The sequence below is a fragment of the Ascidiella aspersa genome, chromosome 4 (assembly GCF_963924565.1).
Source record: "Ascidiella aspersa chromosome 4, kaAscAspe10.2, whole genome shotgun sequence".
NCBI classification, from domain to species: Eukaryota; Metazoa; Chordata; class Ascidiacea; order Phlebobranchia; family Ascidiidae; genus Ascidiella; species Ascidiella aspersa.
The window spans coordinates 6,006,780-6,028,135 of NC_139450.1; the positions used below are offsets into that span (position 1 = coordinate 6,006,780).

The window sequence follows — 21,356 nt, forward strand, 5'->3', positions numbered from 1 at the left end:
GGAAAAACGTTTGCGGATTGGGTTTTCTTTGAAGTGTAGCCTTTCTCGGCCTTGACACGAACATGGGTGTATTGAGAGAATCGGGTAGGAAGTTGTTCGGTCATCAAGGATACAAAAAATACACGCGCCGAAGGAAATTGTTCGACAATCCAACAGACGCGGTTTTTGCGAGAAAAATGGGGGTGTGATTGAATTGAAGCTACTGATGTGACCTATTCCATCGCTGCCAGGATTCGCTCTTACAAGTGAACTAACACACATCACATAAAATTAGAGCTGGCTCCCCAGGAAACATATCAATATATGGAAATCGCTCTTCTGATTCAAATCGTTAAGGGTTTTCGGAAGCATATACCGGCCGACCTCAACACGGTTCATATAGTTAAAATTATAATGCGTTAGCCAGCTTTTATGTAAAAAGTATAAATAAGAAGACGTTAGATTAAAAAAAGTGCTGGCAAACCGGATTTCGTAGGTTGCCTACCCCGGTTTTATACCATGTCGTGATTTCGGGGCATAAGTTTTTCTAACTCAACTCGTATAAAAGTGTATTTGAACAACATTTAAAAGTATATTTAAACGACTTTTTGCAATATGCCTCAAATGCTATTAATTTACGCAACAAACTCGTAATATACAAGACGTGAGTGCGTAACTGTAAACATACATTGTCGATCAATTTACAGTCTGTAGGCGTGGTCAACGGTATTACAGCATTTAACTTTGTAACATGATGTTATCTAACTTTACACAACGAACCATAGATTAAGTCCGATTCAATATAACCATACTGTAATAAACCTATAAGCAGCCATTCCGCAATAAACCCTACTGTAATAAACTTATACGCAGTGTCAGTGACACACTGTATCACCTATAACCAGGGAGTCGAACCGTTTGACTTTTCCGGTTCGGTTCGGGTTCAAGGATTTTTTCGGAATCCGGTTCAGGTGCATTTTCGGAGTCCGGTTCCGGTTCATAAACTTCCCGCTCGGATACAATATAAGTTACGCTAAATCTAAAAATGTGGGTCAATAAATGTAGAGAGTAATCTTTGAATTGTAAGTCATTTAATCTGAGTTACGGCTCGGTTCCGGTTCGAACCCCTGCTTATAACGCCAAAACTCCACTAAGGCAAAAAATTAAAAAATTAGTTTGCGAAGCCTATATCCTCTTGAATAAGATGCAGCAGTTAGTCAGCAGTTGAACTGTAGAGGACTAGGAATTTGTACATCCCTTGTAATGTTTATGTGGAAGCTTCTCGCTGCTACATAATCACAGTGTTTATCACATCGCAGAAAAAACGAGAACTATTTTCAGTATGCCGGTTCTTCTTCTTCATGTCCACCATTCTAAAAATGAAACTGGTTAATATCTCTTTAACTTCCGGCTAATAAGATACCTGAAACTTGTATGAAAATGTGGCGGAGTCTAAAACACATTTCGTTAGAAAACATTTCGTCAGAAAACAAGCGAAAAAACATAAATATACCAAATATATGTACTTACGAAAGTTTTTCAGCGTACTTTAATTTACAATTTTAAATTTTTTTTTAAACGTAGGGGCCTATAGTACTACAAAAAGTAATGCTTCGTCGTTATGTATGCTCCTAAACTGAAAATCGGTTCACATAAGCGTGTACAATTAAAGAGTAGGTACAACCAAAGCTAAAACGTTCGCAATATTGGTTTTGGGTGTAACATAGTAAGGTACAGGCTTTTCTAAAGCGATTCGTGGTCGTAATGGATACAACAAACCACTTTTAACATTCCGCTGATTAAATTTGATCTTAATAGTCTCTGTCTGTACGACTGAGCAATTAAATAAAAAAAATACTTACATTTGTTCCCGAATCGTACGACTGAAAAGAAACAGTACGTTTTTTAGTTTTAATGTTATAAAAGTCACGTCAAAAGTATTAAGACAAGTAGCATAAAACAGTTAATCCGATATATGTACTTATAAGAAGTTTTTCAGCGTACTATAATTTACAATTTGTACTTTTGCCAGCACTTTTATTGCGCTTTCCTAAAAATTTGAAAAAAATTAAAAAACGACAACTTTTTCCTAAACATTTTTTGAGAAGTTTTTTCTAATTTTTTTTGCTGCATGGTTATTTATGCTATACATTCTGATACCCCTTTGAAACGTTAAGTGTTTGGTGATGTTACTAACGTATACATATTATTTATGTATGTCTATCCTTGAGTTCGTATGGGAAAAAAGCAATTAGATTGTTAGGATTTGGCAATCCAATTGAAAATAGGTTCAAATGGCTGAATTATAAGTTACAAGTTTCATATACTTTTATATATTACAAGTTTCATAGAAATCGTTCATCATTGGTATAATACTCACAGATTGGTCTTCTTTTAACTGTAAAAACAAAAATGCGTGTCAATAAGAGTTAGTGAAATAAAAAAATCTTTTAATTTCCTATGGAAGAAATGCCTATGCAGGGTTCACTCGGCTTGAGTTATATTTGTAGGTGTGGATGTATATTGTCTGACAGAGCCAGCGACATCGCATATCTGAAACCTGTTAAAAAGGGCTAGCAGTCATAATCAGTGTAAATAACCGGTTTAACTAATCAAGCCGCACTTTCAAGTAGCTTCAGTTTTAGCTCATTGTGACAAACCGTGCAAACTGCAGCTTCGCAACAAAGCAAACCTAAGCGCGCGATACTTCATGTATAATTATGAAACTTTATATCAATGAACGAATTTTCAGAATGCTGTGCTGGCTTCCGCCACGTCATACACCTATTGTTAACTATTCTTTGTTATACGCCGAAGAGTAAAGCTATGTGGATACCCAAGAAGAACGGCAACTGATGTCGCCGAGTGCATTTTTTTGCAAAAGATTCGCAAATGCCGTGTGAGTGAGAAAAGGCATAAATCTCTGCAGCGGGAAACCGCAAAGAACACGCAATTAGCGGACGCAATAAATCGAAGTAACCAGCGTTGATAATGCCACTGAGCACAGCGCCTCGTTTGACATTTCGTTACAAAGAATTCCTTGCTCCAATAAAAGCAGTATTCTTATCAAACATATAATTTCAAAGATAAAGAGGGACATTTCTCCAAAAAGGCCGTTTATATTTAAGGCATAGTACAACAATAGGTATTGTCTAAAGCACAGCTTTTGATTTGTTGTTTGCAAGCAGTGGTCGGACTTAATCAAGTGTTAGCAAATGGAGTCAACGAACCAATATGGGTCCGTTCTTGCAGCAGTTTTAGGGGATCCGCCAATGAAAAGTTATAGTAGATTTAGTTTAGCCCAACCCAGAGTATAGGAAAATTGAATACAGCGAATTGCATAAACCCTGCCTAATAAACGTTGCCAAAGTTTAATAATGATATTTGGTGTTATTTCATTAATATTTTTAAGCATTATGTAGTGATTTTTTTTCTTTGTCAAGTTATCTTCTTTAGGAGGGTCACGAATCACTAAAGACATTGCAGGGAACTACCTCATAAAATTCTTTCAAAAGTTTAAAACTATATGTATTTTGCACTCCCTAATAATAAAAACAAACCCTTAAAGGTTTTTTCTCTATGTCTCTTACAACCCTGGAAGCGATTTCCTCACTGCGGTAATGCAAGGAGCGCTGGTCCTACAATCGCTTCCTGGGTTGCGGTCAGAAACCTTGGAAGCAAGAGGCGATGGCCTATTGAGATTGCCAATCAATTCGCCCTTTTCACTATGCTTTGGATTTGCAGGACTGCCGCTACGCGTGCCCCACTGTGTTTCAATGCGTAATAATAAGCTGACGACCGTGTTTGTTGGTTTTTGGCAACAACAGCAAATACAGCTGTTGCGGCCGGCGCGAAAGAGCTTGTTCGCCTAATTTATTGAGCAATTTTATCGCCTTGGCAATGAATCGAACATGCACTTTGGACCGTTCGTTTGTCGGTCGATCGAGATTTGAAAACCCGTTGCAACCCATTTAACAGGACTAAAACTGCAAGGCAGGTTACAGCCATTTGTTCCGATGGTTTGATGAAAATTGATGATCGCTAAAAGATGTGCGCTACACGATTAACGCAAATTTATTGTAACCTTAGTTGGAAAGATCAATAGATTTTCATTTTAGTTGCGTACGCTATGAACGGATATGTAATGTAGCTTGATAAAACAATGCAAAGCCAAAAAGGTCAAGTATATGGACATCATCTTAATAAATACGTTTCGATACGCGCTGATGTGACATTTTTTCATTTTTATTTACTTTAAAACGATATTTGGCCACATTTTGTTTTCCAAAACGCCCAGTTGTATTTCTCACCGTTTCTAAAGTGCTGACATCCACTTTCAGCTGGGCTATCTCCTGTTCAAAGCTCGCAAACTTTGCAGGAAGCGATTTGAAGTTATTCTGTATCATTGGAAAAAATAATTAGGCTTTAATTGTCATAGCTTGAAAAATGAATCCCGACTTGTGATTATAAGATGGTACATATAGGAGTACGATTACTGCTTTAATTTGTGTGAAACACACTTACCGTAAAAGCGGTGTCAAAGCTGCTCAGGTTGCTTTTGACGATCGATAGTTCCGGAACAATTCGTGTAGACAAGTCCTGAGGAAGACAAAGAAATTCGTCAGCATTATATGCGTGTCGTCCTTACCTGGAAACTGCATTAAAATACCCTCTGCACTAATTCCAGCTCCCGCCGAGAGGCCGTTACGTCATCAGACAGTGACGCAAGTGTGACGTTTGTCGTACCTACCAAGTCCTGAAAAATTTAGATGAGGTTTGAGTCGTAATTCAAGTTAGTCTTAGGCAGGGATGACAAACCGTTTAATGGCGTTAATTACGAACGAAACCTTAAGACATGTGAAAAACGCACAAGTGGTTCCTAGATTAAATTCTTTGCTTATAATATTGCGAAATGTGCTGCTGCATCTTCTCTACAAATAATAGGATTCTTTCTGCAGGTTTACTTAGAGTTTAGATTTTAGACGATTTAATTCCAGTCACAAAAATAGGTTCACGTGTTAAAAACAAATAAAGCTCACAAAGCTACAGCAAAATATGTAATTGTAATTTGTAAACATCATTCAACATTTTTCATTTTTACAAATGCTTGGTAAAACATTTTGTTTTTCTATAATATTTGGTGATATTTCGTTATTTTTTTTCACTAAAAGTCTGTTGTACAACACATGCTAGGAAAGCGACCATAGGCATTTTTGTAAACCACAAAAGAGCCTTATGCTTTTCAATTGATACTCACCTGTAGAGTTTTTATGGCGCTTTGAGAAGAATCCAGTTTCTTGGACAGAGCTGCAAGTTGCTGGGACGCGTTAGCAAATTGCTGGAACAGACGTGTATAAATACGTTAAACAAATAAAGCAGTATACAGCATATTGTTAGGCCCCAGCATTAATAAAAAAAAATGATCAAAGCAAGATGAGCAAATAATTGGTTACATTGTGCGAATGGTTACGTAGAAAATATTTTCAATAATTTAATGCTTTTTCATTTCAACCGAAACGCTTGCTCGTTTACTCGGAATATGAAACATGGATTTTTGTAGCAATTTCAGTGAACAACAATTTTTATTTTTTTTGGAATCTTAGCCACTCCAGCTGTTGCAAACGAAATAAAGGCACCAATGTGGTCTCGATAACTGAATTCTGCGTGTTTAAACCAACAGAAATTTCCAAATGAACAAGAGGTGCCCGCCCTATTAAGTTCCTGCGCTTTTTACGTTAACAAAAAAGTTAAGCGCCTTAAGATGATTACTGATCTTATTAGACTGCTCCGCTTAACATATAATATGTTCTCTCTTTTTACACATTAAGTTTACTGAAGACGCAGGACACCGCAGTTTGACGATTAATCTTGAACAGAATCGCGCGAAAAACACCATTCAATCATTCTAATCCGTGGTAAATTACCTTCACGTTGCCTAGAACGGCTTGGGAAGTCGCCGTCAAAGCGCCGATCTGTTCGTCTGTGCCGATTGCAAGTTCCTGCAAGAAATATGAAGCCAATCGATTAATGATTATAACGTAAAAGAACAACTTGTTCAAACGTGTTTAAGGCTGACCGAAGTTTGTGATATATTAGATTGTCCTTATTAGGATCTAATATACCATAACGACATTTTAAAATTCCGCCTTAAAACCATGAAGAAAGCTTCGCCCAGCGTCTAAAGCTTATTGAAAAATAGAATGACTTCTTTAAAGAAAGGCATTTTGTTTGTGGCGATTTACCTCACAATACGCTTAGAACACAAAGGTAGGCTATACGATATTTTATGACATTTTCATATACGTTGTTATGAATATGTTATGAGTTAGGCTTAAAAATTTGTTTGAACCTGTAATGTGTCCAAGGAGTTTTCTACCGTCTTCATCTTTTCAGACACCGCCACTAATTCCTTTTTGGAGCTGTTGATGGCGTTCTAAATCACACCAAGAGAATATTAAACCCACAACTGTACGTGGTTACGTCGTTCTATCGGTGTATTTATTATACAAAGTTGAACTCACGTAAGTCTATTTAATTCCACTTTAATCGCTTTATCAAATGACTTGACTTGACTAAAGCCTTTCGGGGGAAATGACTTCACTTAACTTAAATAAATTGGATTAAGAAACTGACTTGAACTTAAGTCATTTATGCAAATCAGTCAAGTTTTATTTAACTTTTTTTATTTGAATGTATTGTGGAAAAAAATACTTATTTTTGGCAAATATGAAATTAAAAATCTTAACCAGCCATTTTGTTTCGTTTTTTTTTTATGTTTTCTATGCGAAATATTGCACAAAAAGACCGTGTTCAACGATTTGTAAGAATAAAGACTTGACCCTGGTCATAAATTGGGTTGAATTTGGATTTAATCCGATATGTAGTTTCTTACGCTTTCCAAAATCTCTTTTCAATTAGTTTTTACCAATGGCTTTCTTCCTCTGAGAAGTTATATCATCTCAGCACAATGCTACACAATTTTACAAGAAATGTGTATTTTACGATTTCGTGATCAGAAAAGAAGTCGTAAAATTTAGACAAACTTACGGATATGTTTTCGGCCAAATCTTCACGTAACCTTGACACGTAGTGCTGAAATCCTTCCGTCAGGTTTGTCAATGTATTAGTCAAAGAAGCCTGCCGAAAAACAAATTGCGGTACAAGGATTGCAAAAACTTGTCAGTATTTTGTAAAACAGCTAAAACACTTTCATATATAAGGAATCGTATGCAGACAATCACTTGGTATTTCGACAGCATAAAGAATAAAAATTAGAATAACAGGTATAGAGCTATAGTTACATATATATTTGAGGGATTCCTGTTTTTATACGGCAATATATATTTCTAAAAATTGAAAAAAAAATGTGCTTTATACCTGTTTTACTAAATGGTTTAAATATACTGTTACATCTTACTATTTCGCTCACTATCCTTATTACTATTATTAATTTATTAATATTTGAACACAGTGGATACCGTCATGTTGCGGTGTCGTTTCTTCACCATTTTGGAAAGTTCGTTCATTGTGATGTTGATGTTGTTCTCCAGGTTCGCAAGTTCAGTCTAATACAAATTGCAAATTATATATGTCATTACCATGCCCGAACAATTAACATAGATAGAATTAAACAGTTAAAGGCAATTTGTTTAGGATTATTAGGCCAAACTTTGCCCTCGAGTTTAGAAGTGTGGTTACCTCCAGTTAACTTACTATGTTTTGATAAATTAAACATTCAAAGTAGAATTGCAAATCAAGACTAAAACGCACAAATTTTTTTTATTGGATCGGCACCGATAACGCCCTCAGTATCGGACGAGTACCGATACTTCCACTTGGCATCGGGTATCGGCTCCCATCCAATATTATTTTGACATCCTTATATTTGTTAATATTAGTTGCCGAAACCTAATTTTAACTGTTTTTTTTACACTTATAAAAATTATACACCTATAATTTTAGTTCTTTTTTACAGTTAGCTTTAAATTAAATTAAATAATAGTAATTCGTTAGTATATATTTATTGGTTTTCAACCTTAATAGACATCTAATGTGACTATAAAAACTCAAACTCAACTGTAATCGTCTAAGTAAACACGAGTATTGCACTCTCGCGAACTTTAAAAAAATGCGATAAGATTTAAAAAATAAAATAAACGCATGAATATAATAGCTTATTGTTTTTAATCACGAAACAGCAACTGCAAATATGTCATAATCAAACCTGAAGTGTGGCCAAGGAGCTTTGTGAAGACTCTACATCTTTAGAAACTTTTGCAAACTTGGTATTGGTGTTGTTGATAACGTTCTAAATAACATCAGTTCTTTAATGTCCCATCAAGAGTTACAACAGGTTTTATCAGTTTTTGCTTTCATAAAAAGGGTTAATAGTACACAAAATAATGAACTGCTCTCTACCAATGTCAAAAATGTGACCTGAAAAAATCTCGATAAAAAACCCACAAAAATACAACTGATTTATTTACGGGAAATTGTAAATTCAATATAATTAAATGTTGCACGACAACAGTTTGATAGTTACAAAACTTTATTTACGGCCACTAAACGAAATGTATCTATTACGATTCGCCTTATTAATAACTGTGTGGCCCTAGACCTATATACTTCTCAGATATACCAGCATTCAGTTTATCTCCTTTGGTCACGTAGTTTAAAACATTTCATTACAACATTACAACCAACGACTTGGATCACATAATACGTAAAGTCAGTGTACATATCGTTACGCAACGTTTCAGCGAAAAGTTTCTATACTAAGAATGAACCGTTCATGCAACATAACACATGCTTACGGAAATATTGGCGGCCGCCTCTTCACGAAACTGAGACACGCCCTGCTTAAAATCTTCTAGGCTTCTTACGGCATTCTTCAAGGAAGCCTGTTAAAGTATTGGCTGTGTAAGGCGTTGGTGAAATATTTGAGGAAAAAATGGAGAATCGGACCGATGTAGAATATACGACAATACGTTTAATATAACATGCAACACCGGATGGCCTCGAAATAGCTTTCGGAAAGGTCAGAAGGGCGTTTTACAGAATACACGTTGACTAATATACGTGCAGTTACGTAAATGTAATAAAATATTTTCCAGAAAGCATTATGAATAGTATTACTGTGTTGTTGCGATGTCGTTGCTCCTGTACTTCGGACATGTCGCTCAGCGTGATGTTCGTGTTGTTTCCCAGCTCTTCGATTTTAGTCTAATGCAGAAAGAACGAAAACAGAGCATTTATAACAATCATTGCATTCGTATTTCCATATGCAATCTGGTGGTAAAACACACCCCAAATGAATTACAATGCTAAACGGTACCCATAATAATTAGAAATTATATTCAGCTAATAAAACAAAAGTTCAAAATATGCAATCTAAGTGTAAATTGTGATTTAAATTTTCTCTACTGCCATGCTAAATTCCTGAGAACTTTGTAACCTAATGTGCTTGACCGTCATGTTCAAGTTTATATAAGATTTACTAATTAAAGTGCTCTTCTGTCATGTTACAGCTGCGTTAAATTTTTGAATTCAACGCTCTCATGTATCACGCGAATTACATGAAACTTTGAAATTGTGGTATATTATGTCATAATACAAGTTATTAAAAACAAATATATGTCCAATTCGCCAAGTGATGCGAGTCCGACAGGCTGTAACACGAACTACATTGACCCCATTTAATTGCCTACTCGTAAAGAGCCAGCTGATATGCGGGCAAAGCGACTGTCTGTGTGGCGCCAGCGTAAGGCTCAACAACAAGCGAAGCATCGGTAAATTTACCCTTATTCTTCCCGTGACGTCATCCAAACGTTCTGCCATCTCGTTTCTTAGCAGATCGAGCTCGTCACTTTTGTTCGTTGTCGAATGCTGCAAGACGAAAACATGGGTAATTTGTGTCGAACACCCAATACGTAGTCGTCCCGAACGCTTTTTGAGTGTTGTAACGGAAACCTTGCGCGATTTAAATCAACATTTTGGTTTGTTTCTTTTCCTCCACTGACATTTTAATTTGAAATTGATTCGGTTGTCCTCTGCTATGTTATAATTAACGATACCGATATAAACTAAAAGATATGGGATTTGAAGTGTAAAGGACGACCGTACGGCCGATTCAAATTAAAATAAAGTTTAGGTTTTAATAGGAGAATAATGGCTGAAGGTTGTAGTCAGACATCAAATTAATATCAAAGCCCATACAGATGTAAATATTTTTTTTTTGGTTTGAATAATTCTTCTGATCTTGAAAATAAATAAAGAATTATTCGAAATGTTTACAGTATGCACAATATGCTTCCTACTTCTGACTGGACTTTGACATTCATTCTATAGTTTTAATATTATTGGACTAAACCAGGGGTTTTTAAATATTTTTTACTGCGGACCCCAAACATTTTTTTTGGCCTCGCGTGGACCACAATAGGCAAACATTTTTTAAAATGACGTCATGAATTTACGTCACAATACATATAGACTTTATAAGTCTGCTGATTTCGGTCCAAAAATGTGAAAGGGTAACGAAGTTTAATGCATTCAGTGCAATACCGTTTTATTTTTAATTAAACTGTTGTGTTTGATAAATTGATTACTTCTTAAATATACACTAATATTTCAATTAGGCCTTGATGGACCCCTAAAATTAGGTGACGGACCCCTAAGGGGTCCATGGACTCCAGTTTAAGAACCCCTGGACTAAAAAAATTAGCTAAAATTAGGACATCCCTAACTAACGATTGCCGTTTAGCCCTTGTATGAAGTTAAAATTTACCATAACAATGACATATTGGACAACCCAATACCGTTTGGCTTGATATCGCTGCGCTGATCCTATTTGGCTATTTGATCAGCCCGACACCAGAAAAGGAGTATCCAGGTATTGGGTATCGCAAAGGATTCAATATTGTCGGATATCCCTATACGATTTGCGATCATCTACATCTGGTCCGACACATAGGTTATTTTGCGTGAAGTAGTTTGCGGCATGTTATTAAGGACAATTAAAACTTACCTGCAATTCTTTGATAATTTCCGTTACATTTTCAAACCTCTGCAAAATGTCGTGCGATCGGCTTTCAGAGTTTTCCGTAACATTCTACAGAAATATTACAAAATATATCCTCTTGTATATTTTGGGAAGTATTGTTAAATAGCAATTCGTTTATCTAATCTGCATTTGTAAAATAATCGGTCTAACGCACCCATGCTTACATTCAATAAGCCAGGATTCGTGGTTATGTGTTATTAATTTATGATGGTCATCTTTCACACTAAAAGCTTCTACCTGTTTTGAACTTAAATCCGTTTTTTTTAAATTACCTTAATACGTTGCTCCAATTTACTTCCTAAAGCAGTAACGTTGAAAGTGACAGCGGTTATCTTTGCTTCAGTGCTCTTCTCAATGTCCTATGAAATTAATAAAATTGTAGATCTTATTTGCAATCGATCTACTCGCCACAACGTGTAATTTTTGAAGTATTTTTTGGTTTAGGTCTAAAACATCATGTTTGCAATTTATTCTACACCAATCACTTAAAAAGTAAATGACGAGGAAACTAGACACACCAATAAATTGCGTGAAAGATTGCTTTGAATCCCAGTGAAAGTTAGAGCCAATTCACTCAGCATCTTGTCGTTTGCCATCATTGCTTTCTGTAGAATATCAATAAAACTTTTTTAACTAAATGTAGGTCTCACAGAATGTAACTGTTATTTTGCTGTAATTATATAAAATGCATGTTTTGGTTTAGCAATTACTTTAAGTTATTTTGTTTACCGTTAGATTTTGCAGCTGGGAGGATCGATCTTCAATGGCGGATGCCAATGACTTCTGCGATTGGTTGACACTCTCCTAAAACGCATGTGCTTTGTTTATAACAGTGCTTCTCATACGAGGGTCATATTGTCTCGAGTTAAATAGACTTAGTTCACTGAGTTCAAATGACTTCGGAATAATGGCTTGATTTGTAAGCTTAATAGCAAATTACAAAAAAACTGTAAACCATAAAAGGAATAATGTTGCTCTAAACACATTGCCAATTTATTGCTTACAATTTGAAAGTCCACGTGTTTCGTGGACTGAGTTCCAACCCTGAAAAGGAAAACTCACACGCCAAGCCATCATTTTCTGTAAGCAAGACGCGGTCATTCAAAGGCACTCTACTCTACCTTGATGTTTCCTGTCACGTGATTAAGGGTCTGATACAACTCCTCTTCCATGTGCGTCATTTCGCTACGGTTCACTGCAGTTTTCTGTGACAATCAAAGATTATTGAAACGTGGAAACCGTGCAAATGACAAAAGCGAAAGTTTTCATACCGTAAGGTTTTCCAGCCTTGTAGAAAGGAATTCAATATTCTTCGAAATTTCTTCTGCAGATGTGTTTGAGCTGTTTGTCAAATTCTAAAATAAATTAAAATCGTATAATTCCAAGGATATAGAAAGGTTTTCGGTGTATTGTTTAATTCACATGAAATAAATAACAGGTTGTCATAAAGATACAAACGAAAGATTACAAAACATCAATCTGAAGTTTGCGATATTTTTTTTTTTTTTTTTATTTTATTTTTTTATTTTATTTTTTTTTACGAGTTTCCATTAGGCATAAACAAGAAAATACCAATATGGCTTTTTGAGGCCCAATAAAGCCTTTTGAGCCCAATTGGGCCAAGTTCTATCCAAGGTAAAGTAAACTAAAAAATAGTAATAACACTGTTAAGTTACACCTTCCTTGGATTAAAAATGCCATGGGCAATAGCTACCTGATAAACCCTAAAGATAGTGTTAAATTAATATAAAAGTTCTTCATTAAATACTCTGACCTGCTTAAGTACACATGTACCACAAGTAACCGAAAACCAAAGTTTTTCGGTTATGATCACGAAGGGAATTAGTTTAGTTGCGAAATTTGGGCAAATGTCTTGGATTCTATCAACTTTAACTTTATGAATTTTGAAAATCCCGGTTGTGTAAACTGCAGGTGGACGCGGTATTAGTGCAGTTTTGTGAAACAATAAATTTGGCAACGAGTTTTGTTAGGTACACCGATCTGTATTTCAGGAAATATATTTCTGCTTAATCAAAAGTCTCCTAGCCGACGGTGAGAGCGCAGAATTTGTATATTTAAAGTCCAAGTGCCTATCTCTCTTCCCCAATGTTTCAAGTTGGTGCTGTTTCAAGTTGCCAAGCTTCTAAAATGACCTTTTTTTCAACCATGAAAAAAAACGCCCACTGTCTTTATATACGAACGCAAACATACAACCACGTTCTTATTTCCTTCTGGCCGCCCTATGGTAGATTGTTTCCCAACCCAGCCTCTGCAAACTTAACGAACCTTTTCAACGTCAAGCAGTTTCTTGTAAAGATCCGACGTCCGACGTCTAGCCAGACGCAAACGCAGCTGGTTAGTCGTGCTGGCATCCTGCACAGTACACAAGCAAAACAAAATGAGGAAACAGAGTGTAAGGAAGCCTCACCCATTCAACTAGGTCCGGCGCGGCACATTAATCAACTCTGGGCATAATTTTATTTTTGCATTTCTATGGCCGTATCACATAGCTCCAATTTCCTGTGTGGATTAGCTCGACAACTATACATATAAGGGAAGGAGCAATAAAATATATGCACGTTATTCATCAATCAGCTTTGGAATGCAGGTTGGATGCAATATTACAAAGTTATGCTTTGAGCGGCATTTCTTGACTTTGATATGTTGGTTGAACACATGAACTGAACTCTGGTATTCAGGACAGATCGTTTCGTTCGTTTTTTTTTGTTTGTAATGGGGTAAAAATTGCTCAAGGTAATACATAAAATACAATTGAAAGCAATGCAATCAGTAATGTAGTTATATTTCGCGAATCGTTTCACTGAGTCGAACAAACTTTCAGATTTTTGGCGACCTCAAATTTGTTCTAATATCATTAAAACACAATTCAGTTCTTTAATTCTTTAAAAATAACCTGTTTAAACAATTAATAGTACGTACGACGTTATCAATAGCAGCTGTAAAAGGGTTAGGATAGCAAGGGGCGAGAAGGACCCACTAACTATTCAATATCAAGTTTTGCAAACACAATATTTTTTTTAATTCTACTTTTTGTCGTGATTGACACATATTAATTATTTTACGCAAGCTAAATCTAGTATTTTCACCTAAATTAATCTTGTTTTGTCGTTTCTTATATCCTAAATTTGGCAGCATACTCGCTATACACACTGTGTAGTGTCGTTAAGGGTAATTGCACCAGGGCGTACCCTCCAAACTAATTTTATATCAACTTTTTACTATCGAATGAAAAGCTTTTGGTGTGAGCTTTAATAAATTGTTTAAAGGGAAGCGCGACACAAAGAGTTTACCCTTTTCTAAATCCAGGCTTTTTTGCATGATTTCACATTTACAATCGTTTATAAACAGACAATTTCCCCCAGGGCAATGGCCTTTTGTTTCCGAGTCCGCATCACATTTGGTGTGTACAACACAACTTTCAGACGCACCTTTAACATTCTCGTCGCATTGACTTGTGACCGCAAGCCTCTCTGAGTTGTGGACATTCTTCTCTCCAAGTTCGTATCCACCTCCTGCAAAATAAATAGTTCGTTGTAAAGGCTTTATGACAACGTTTTGCGGCTCCACAACTCATTTCATTATATTTTCGTTTCATTTCTTTACAGAGATACACGGCGAAAAAATGTTTGGCAGTTTTACGCGGTCTTAAAGGAATAAAAGACTATCCTGAAACCGCAATTGAAATAAGCAGAATCGACTAAAAAAATGGCAAACATTTAGTTCGTCAAGCCTTGAACGCCATTTTCGCAAAGCAATTGAACACGTTTTCGCAAAGCATTTTTTTCGCGAAGCTTTAAGTCAGTCACCGTAAGGTTTTCCACTGTCGACTTTAGCGAAAGAAGTTCCGGTGTTATTTTTTGAAGCTCGTTCGACGTTTTTTCCTGGAGGTCCTGAAACGTAGGAATACATTTTATTTGAAAGGACGATCTCGTTGTTATTTTAATGAATTTGTTCAACTTCAAAAGTACAAACGTGCAACTATCTGTCTGTGTTTTGAGAGAATGGCTATCGGAAATTAATTACAATAGCAGTAAACATATTTTTTGTTTGCAGGAAATGCCGTTATTGAAGCAGTAACAACTCATATTTCCCAAAATTAAGCTGATTGGAATTTTCGAAAAATTTAAAACGCCTTTTAGGTTTTACCTTTAATCCTTTTTGCATTTGTTCCTTGGAAGACAACATCGATTGCTGAACATCTCGTGTTTTCCGCGTCAAAGTTTTGTTCACATCCTTTAAAATGTATTTTAGCAATCATTTAATATACAGCCATACAACAATCAACTGAGTCCCGACTGTGAAACGAGTTACACAAAATCATTTGTTTTGATCAAAAGGGCACAGATTTAAAAAAATATTTATGCAAATCAGCCAAGTATTTTCTTACATAAGTGCAAGACTGCGTAGCATAAAATATCGTTAAATAAATTTACGTCTATCTTCAGGTGAGCCTTCTTATCAACTTCTTTGGTTTCGAACTTGTTTTTTTCAACAGCATCTGTGATATTGCCAACATTTTCCTAAAGGTAAGATGTAAATAGCATTAATTGCAATAGTTATATATTTGCCTATATACCTGAATAAATACCTGGTATACTATAATGTTTACTAATTGTTTCAATCATCGTTATGAAACTATAAATGGCACGATAAAGAAGACTTTACGAGGCTTTCGTGCGATTTGGAAACTTTGGGATTGCTTATATAGGACGCAAATAGTTTGGTGTTTCATCGAAAAATGTGACGTCGGAATTTTTGGATAAACAAAAATATGTCCACGACTGAGGACATCTAATGTAAACATTGATTGAGTTTTAGCTCACAAAACTGAGGTATACGAAGTGAGAATTAAATAACAAAAAGAGATCATAGTAAATAAACAGAAGTACTTTCCTGGCGAATACCGTTGGGTAATGACTGTCGGGTACAAAACATTTTATCACAATGACCTAAATATTCTCTTAACACTAATACCTGTCTAACAGACTACAGTATACCTACTTATATAACTTAACCTTGCTATACATCAGAAACTATATACGTACCTCGACTTTTTTCAGCTGTTTTTCGAGCAAGGCGACATTTTTAACGAGCTCCTCCGTCAGCGATATTTGTTTATTTGCGGACAGCAACATGCTTGATTGGCTCTTTTGTTTGCTGGTTATCGGAATGTTGAGAAAGTAAATGACTGCGCGAAAATTTCAAGGTAATAGCTCACTTTTTTCTAAATTTTTGCGAATTTTTTGTATTACCGTACTTACATCAGTGCTTATTAAACTTTTTTTTATTGCGGACCCCCAACATTATTTTTGCTTCGCGTGGACCACGGTAGGCAAGACAATTTTAGAGATGACGTCATAAATTGACGTCACTGTGCAGATACACTTTATAAAATCTGCTAATTTCGGCTCAAAAGAGGTGAAAGTGAATTGGATTCTAAATACATTCAGTGCAAAACCGTTTTATTTTAAATTAAACCCTTTTCGGCTAAAATTGACTACTTCTTAAATATACATTTCGAATAGGCCTTCATGGACACCCTAAAACTAGTCCGCGGACCCCCAAGGGGGTTAATGGACCCCAGTTTAAGAAACCCTGACTTACATGCAAAGCAAGTGAGCAAAAAGAACAATGTAGCTATCAGCATTCCTTGAAGCCGAACCCATTTTCGCAGTCTTGCAACTTCTATAAATGAAAATGAATCACCGTGAGTGGACAGCTAGAATGTTCTACAAGCCAACTCAAAAAAGACTGTTTCGAAAATACGGGTTTAATCTTAGTTTATTATGCTATCATTACATCTACTTTAAGCTGAAACACTTCAGGAAGTAAAGAATCTCCCGCAGACAATGAATTGTAAAAAACAGATTCTTGTTTTTCGTAAACAGAATCTTAAGACTGTTTATAAAAACAGGTATAAAAACATAAAATAATTTCTTAAAATTTAATTTTTTAACAGAAAATATATATTATATTTGTACAGAAACGGACGATGCCTTATAGGCGAAATATATATTTCTGTTAAATGTTAAGAAATGATGTTTATGTTTAATTGTTTTATAAACAGTCTTAAGATTACTTTAAACTGTTTACATATTTTCTTCAATTGAATCATACTAAAATCCATCACTAAAAAAATCCATCACATTTTAACAAAAAGGAAACACGTGTTCCGGTGTAAGTTTCTGCCGCTTTACTACACAGTTGTTCATTTTAATAAATTCTTGTGCAACATACCAGATGTGGTTGCGCCAGCAGCAGCACCCGGGATATAAATATCTTCAGTCGTTTGGCCCATTCTTCACTTGCAGATTAGCCAACTCAGTGTTTCTCAACAATGCGATTCGTTATCTTTTGATCAGTTATCACAAGACAAATGTGAACTATGAAACGCTCAATCTGAAAAGTACAATGGCATATCATGTGATATTTTTTATAATTTTATTAATCATGATCAATATTGGTTCAGAAATACGATACCTGGTGTACAGTAAAACTAACTTTCTTAGGTTTTATAATGCTTCAAGCTACCTCCATTTTTTACCGGAATGTTAGAAACAGCAACACAAACGAAATGGAAAAACTTCTTCGTGGAAACCAGTCAGTAGGCAATTTTTCGTTAACAGTTAAACTTATCCATACCAATGTTCAAGGCTTGTATAGCAAGACATATGCTGTAAAATTTACACTCATTTGAATTTGATATTTTTTTAAATCTTTTAATAACAATAATATTGGCAATTTTGACTAAAAACATTATTTTCACTTCGTTCAATAACAAATCCATCCACGACAATAACAGAAAATAATAAAACATACAAAAATCAAAACTGGCGCGTGAAGATTTATTGCCACTTGTTTGAAAAACTTTTATTTGTGAGAATTTACTAGAATCTGCATTTTCGCTAAAACGCACCACTCTAGCGTCTTGAATTGTTATCACGCTGAACAATCACTTCTTGGTTTCATAAGCTTTGAAAGACTTGTCGGCTGACGAGGTCATATATTTTCCATAGACTATTGTTATTAAATGCCTCATATCGAATCTTTGAAATTATATGCACTAAGTGTAACCTTTCAAAACAAGTGCTATAGAGATAACCAAGGGTGTGTCAGTAAGATGTCGCCGTTCTTTTACGAAAGTATTAATGAAAATGACATTTGATTTACAACATTTAATCAACGTTAACCAACGTTGGCATGGCACGTTCTAAAAGTCGCACAAAAACATTACTAGGCAATTCAAGCTCATCCGAGTCAAAAGTGACTTGTTGGTAACAGAAGATAAACTTATATACAATCACGGCCGCCGAAACTAACCTCGCTTAAAGACATCGGATGTCCCGGGCCTTAAAGAATTAAAGTCGTAAAGAACAAACAAGGTAAAGTTTTGCTGAGATTAAAAGGACGGTTTTCACGAAAATCCTTGAAGTTTTCGGAATTTAAAATTATTGCAAAAAAGTTTTTCTAATTTAAATTTAAGTTTCATTGAACTAGCTTTACAGGCTTAGAGAACAAATTATTTTATGATAAAGTCAATAAATTTAGGCCCTTTTATTGTTTTCCCTATAGCCATCTAGACATTACCGTGCCCCTGTGCTAGTTCTCACACTTGTTAGGCACGACCAGGTTAATATATTAACGCAGTGGTTCTCATTTTTCAACCGGGATGCAGCGGCACCCTAGGGTGCCTTTTCTAATGCCCAAGGGTGCCGAGAGATTTTTTTTCCTTAACTTTTATAACTTTTTGTGTAAGATTAGAGTGGAATAAATCCGATTAAAACTTCCTACGTTGTGCAGAGTTGTGTGTTGTTTCAGTTCCGTTTATTGTGACATTCTAGTGATTTACCTACGGAATAATATTGTAGGGGTACCGCAAGCCATGAAAGGTTGAGAACCATTGTGTTAACGGATTAACGTCATCACAAAGTAACTCAGTTGAGACAACAAATCCTCGCGCGAAAACGTGGTCATGACTTATGATGTGTGATGCAATTACATCCGTCGCGTGTTTTCGTTATGCTAAGACCAATGATCCTTAACCTTGTAAGTGTCACTATCCTAAATAACCACTTGATGCATTTTATTTCCCCCTATTTTACCCGCTATTAATTAATAAACAACTGCGGCAGACTGACTTATTAATTTGAATTCACACGAAGTTTAGAACTATCTACAATTGCAAGAATGGAACTTCGTTTAGGTATTTTTACCGTTTAAATATATCACCCTGCAACATTCGCAAAATTATCCCATATGTGATTGTCACTTTACCCCTTTCACGGCAATCATTCACAGGTTAATAACCACTACATGGATAAACACTTGAATATTCCGACATGAACGAAATTGAAAGGGCCTATTTTTTTGGTCAGAAAATAACAAAATCCACTCTAAACTATTGTATACATGCGTAAACACAGAAAAAACCTCATAGTCATTTGCTTGAGGCTGGGGGTGATCTGGCTGGTAATTGCGCGGTAAAAGTCATCCGCGCAAAGTTCAGCAATGAAACAGGGGTGACGCAAGGACAGGCTTAAGGGCCCACGCAGCCTCGCGTTTCACTGCCCAACTTCCTGCCAATTGCCAATACGGTTGCAAGGGATCTCTTGTTTGGTTGCGCCAAAACCTCGCCAAAGCGTTCGGCCTTTCACGCCGTTTCAGTACATGGCCAAGCACTAAATTGGCATTCCCTTTCGCTTGTTGTAAACGTCTATCATTTTCGACGTAGTGCAAATCTAAAAGCTATACAAATGAAAATTACTTTCAACGAAATGCGTCATAACGCCATTACAGGCTTTACAAACTGCTAGAAAAACATCCAGTTTACTCTGCTTTTATCCTATGCGAAGCCGTGAAAAATGCTGCCAATGCTCGCTTTCCTGCAAAAAGCACATCGTATCACTTTGCTTTAACACCACAGGTATGTTGAATAACAAATTTCTACCTTTGTGCTTTGAAGTTCATTCTAGGTCTAATTAAATAAATCATTCTTCACAAACGACATACCTTTAAACTAAAATTAACCAATTATTTATCGGAAAAGATAACACCTTCATCATAAGCTAACATATGACTGTTTTCTCACAATTTTCAGTCTACATTTGGATTTCAGTTTGCACTTTGTTTTAATATTTTAAACCACGTGTCAAACAAATCACGAATCAGCATGGTATCCGTTATTGGGAACGACCGGTTTATTATACCATGCTTATTCAAATAAGTAGTTTCACGTTTATAATGACATTCAAATAGCAAGCAAATTAGGTTAAAAAGACTCGTCATCTAAAAACATATAAAAGCGTCCTTTTCGCCTCTTTAACTATCTCGTAAACCTGCCAAGAACAGCGTTTCGCATTAGCGCACGTTGCAGGCCGAATGATACTGCATGCGTCCTGCATCTAGTAAAACGACACCGGCGAGAAACACTTCCATATGGAATTAATTGGGCTTCGCGGTATCAACGTGCTGTCGCTCCGACCCCATGCTTTTCGGGGACATGGTTTACCAACTTGATGAACGTTGACTCATTTTTAATAACTGTGACTATCGCCCAATAGAATCGCAACTTCGCTGTTTCGCTCTGCGGGCTACCACTTTATACTTACAGATTTAATCGAAATACAACACAGCCACGGAAGCAGCCCATATTATAAGTAAGCCACCAAAATTTCATGTCTTTTTAATATTTGTAACAAAATGCAATTCTGTCGGCGAACAAACAGGCAGGCTATGAAGCAGCCAATTCTGGCACGATGCGTCACCACAATTGCTCCCTTTTTCTGACGACTAACCATCATAAGGCAGCAGTCACCTTCTTAAATTGCTTACGGTCATTTCCGATCAAGGCAAAAGTCCCGTTGACGCGCCGCACACGCGATTCAATTCAGAGCGTTGTTTTTTCCTATATGAGTTCAACCGCAGCTCACTGTATTGCAACCCTCTTTCCATAGGCGTCACAGCGCGTTGTTGCTGTCTTTGGGGGCAAATAGACAGTATACACAGCACAAACCGGGCAATGTTTTTTATATTAGGTTTTTCAATTGTTGAATTGAACCCAGGGGTGAAACACTTTCTTGACTTTAAATTTTTTGTAGATGAAATGGCTATTTGTTTTTTCTAAAACAGCGGTTTCTAACCTGCGAGTCGTGACCCCCCAAGGAGGTCGCAAGAGGTTGTCAGGGGGTCGCCGTGTACTATTTGTTAAACAAAAATTCACAAGAACAAGCAAACAATATAAACTAGAAATTTAGCAGTAGAAGGAACAAGAAAAACCGCCAATCTAACAATTGTGTTG

General features: G+C 36.1%; 1 protein-coding gene across 1 annotated transcript; it reads right to left on the reverse strand.

The window, feature by feature from the left end:
- Positions 1–581: 581 nt before the first annotated feature.
- Positions 582–17,454, reverse strand: LOC146146848 (uncharacterized). The gene is made up of 29 exons (XM_083387117.1): positions 17,297–17,454; positions 16,664–16,744; positions 16,105–16,247; positions 15,493–15,579; positions 15,206–15,292; positions 14,866–14,949; positions 14,488–14,571; positions 13,325–13,411; positions 12,310–12,393; positions 12,160–12,243; positions 11,768–11,842; positions 11,557–11,643; positions 11,311–11,397; positions 11,003–11,086; positions 9,778–9,864; positions 9,115–9,201; positions 8,793–8,879; positions 8,204–8,287; positions 7,458–7,544; positions 7,027–7,116; positions 6,329–6,412; positions 5,904–5,978; positions 5,237–5,317; positions 4,649–4,735; positions 4,504–4,578; positions 4,290–4,376; positions 2,360–2,377; positions 1,842–1,862; positions 582–1,352 (listed from the first exon to the last, which is right to left on the reverse strand). Exons 1-29 carry the CDS (start codon positions 17,355–17,357, stop codon positions 1,317–1,319), a joined length of 2,301 nt encoding a protein of 766 aa, XP_083243243.1. The 5' UTR covers positions 17,358–17,454; the 3' UTR covers positions 582–1,316.
- Between the last annotated feature and the right edge of the window lie 3,902 nt (positions 17,455–21,356).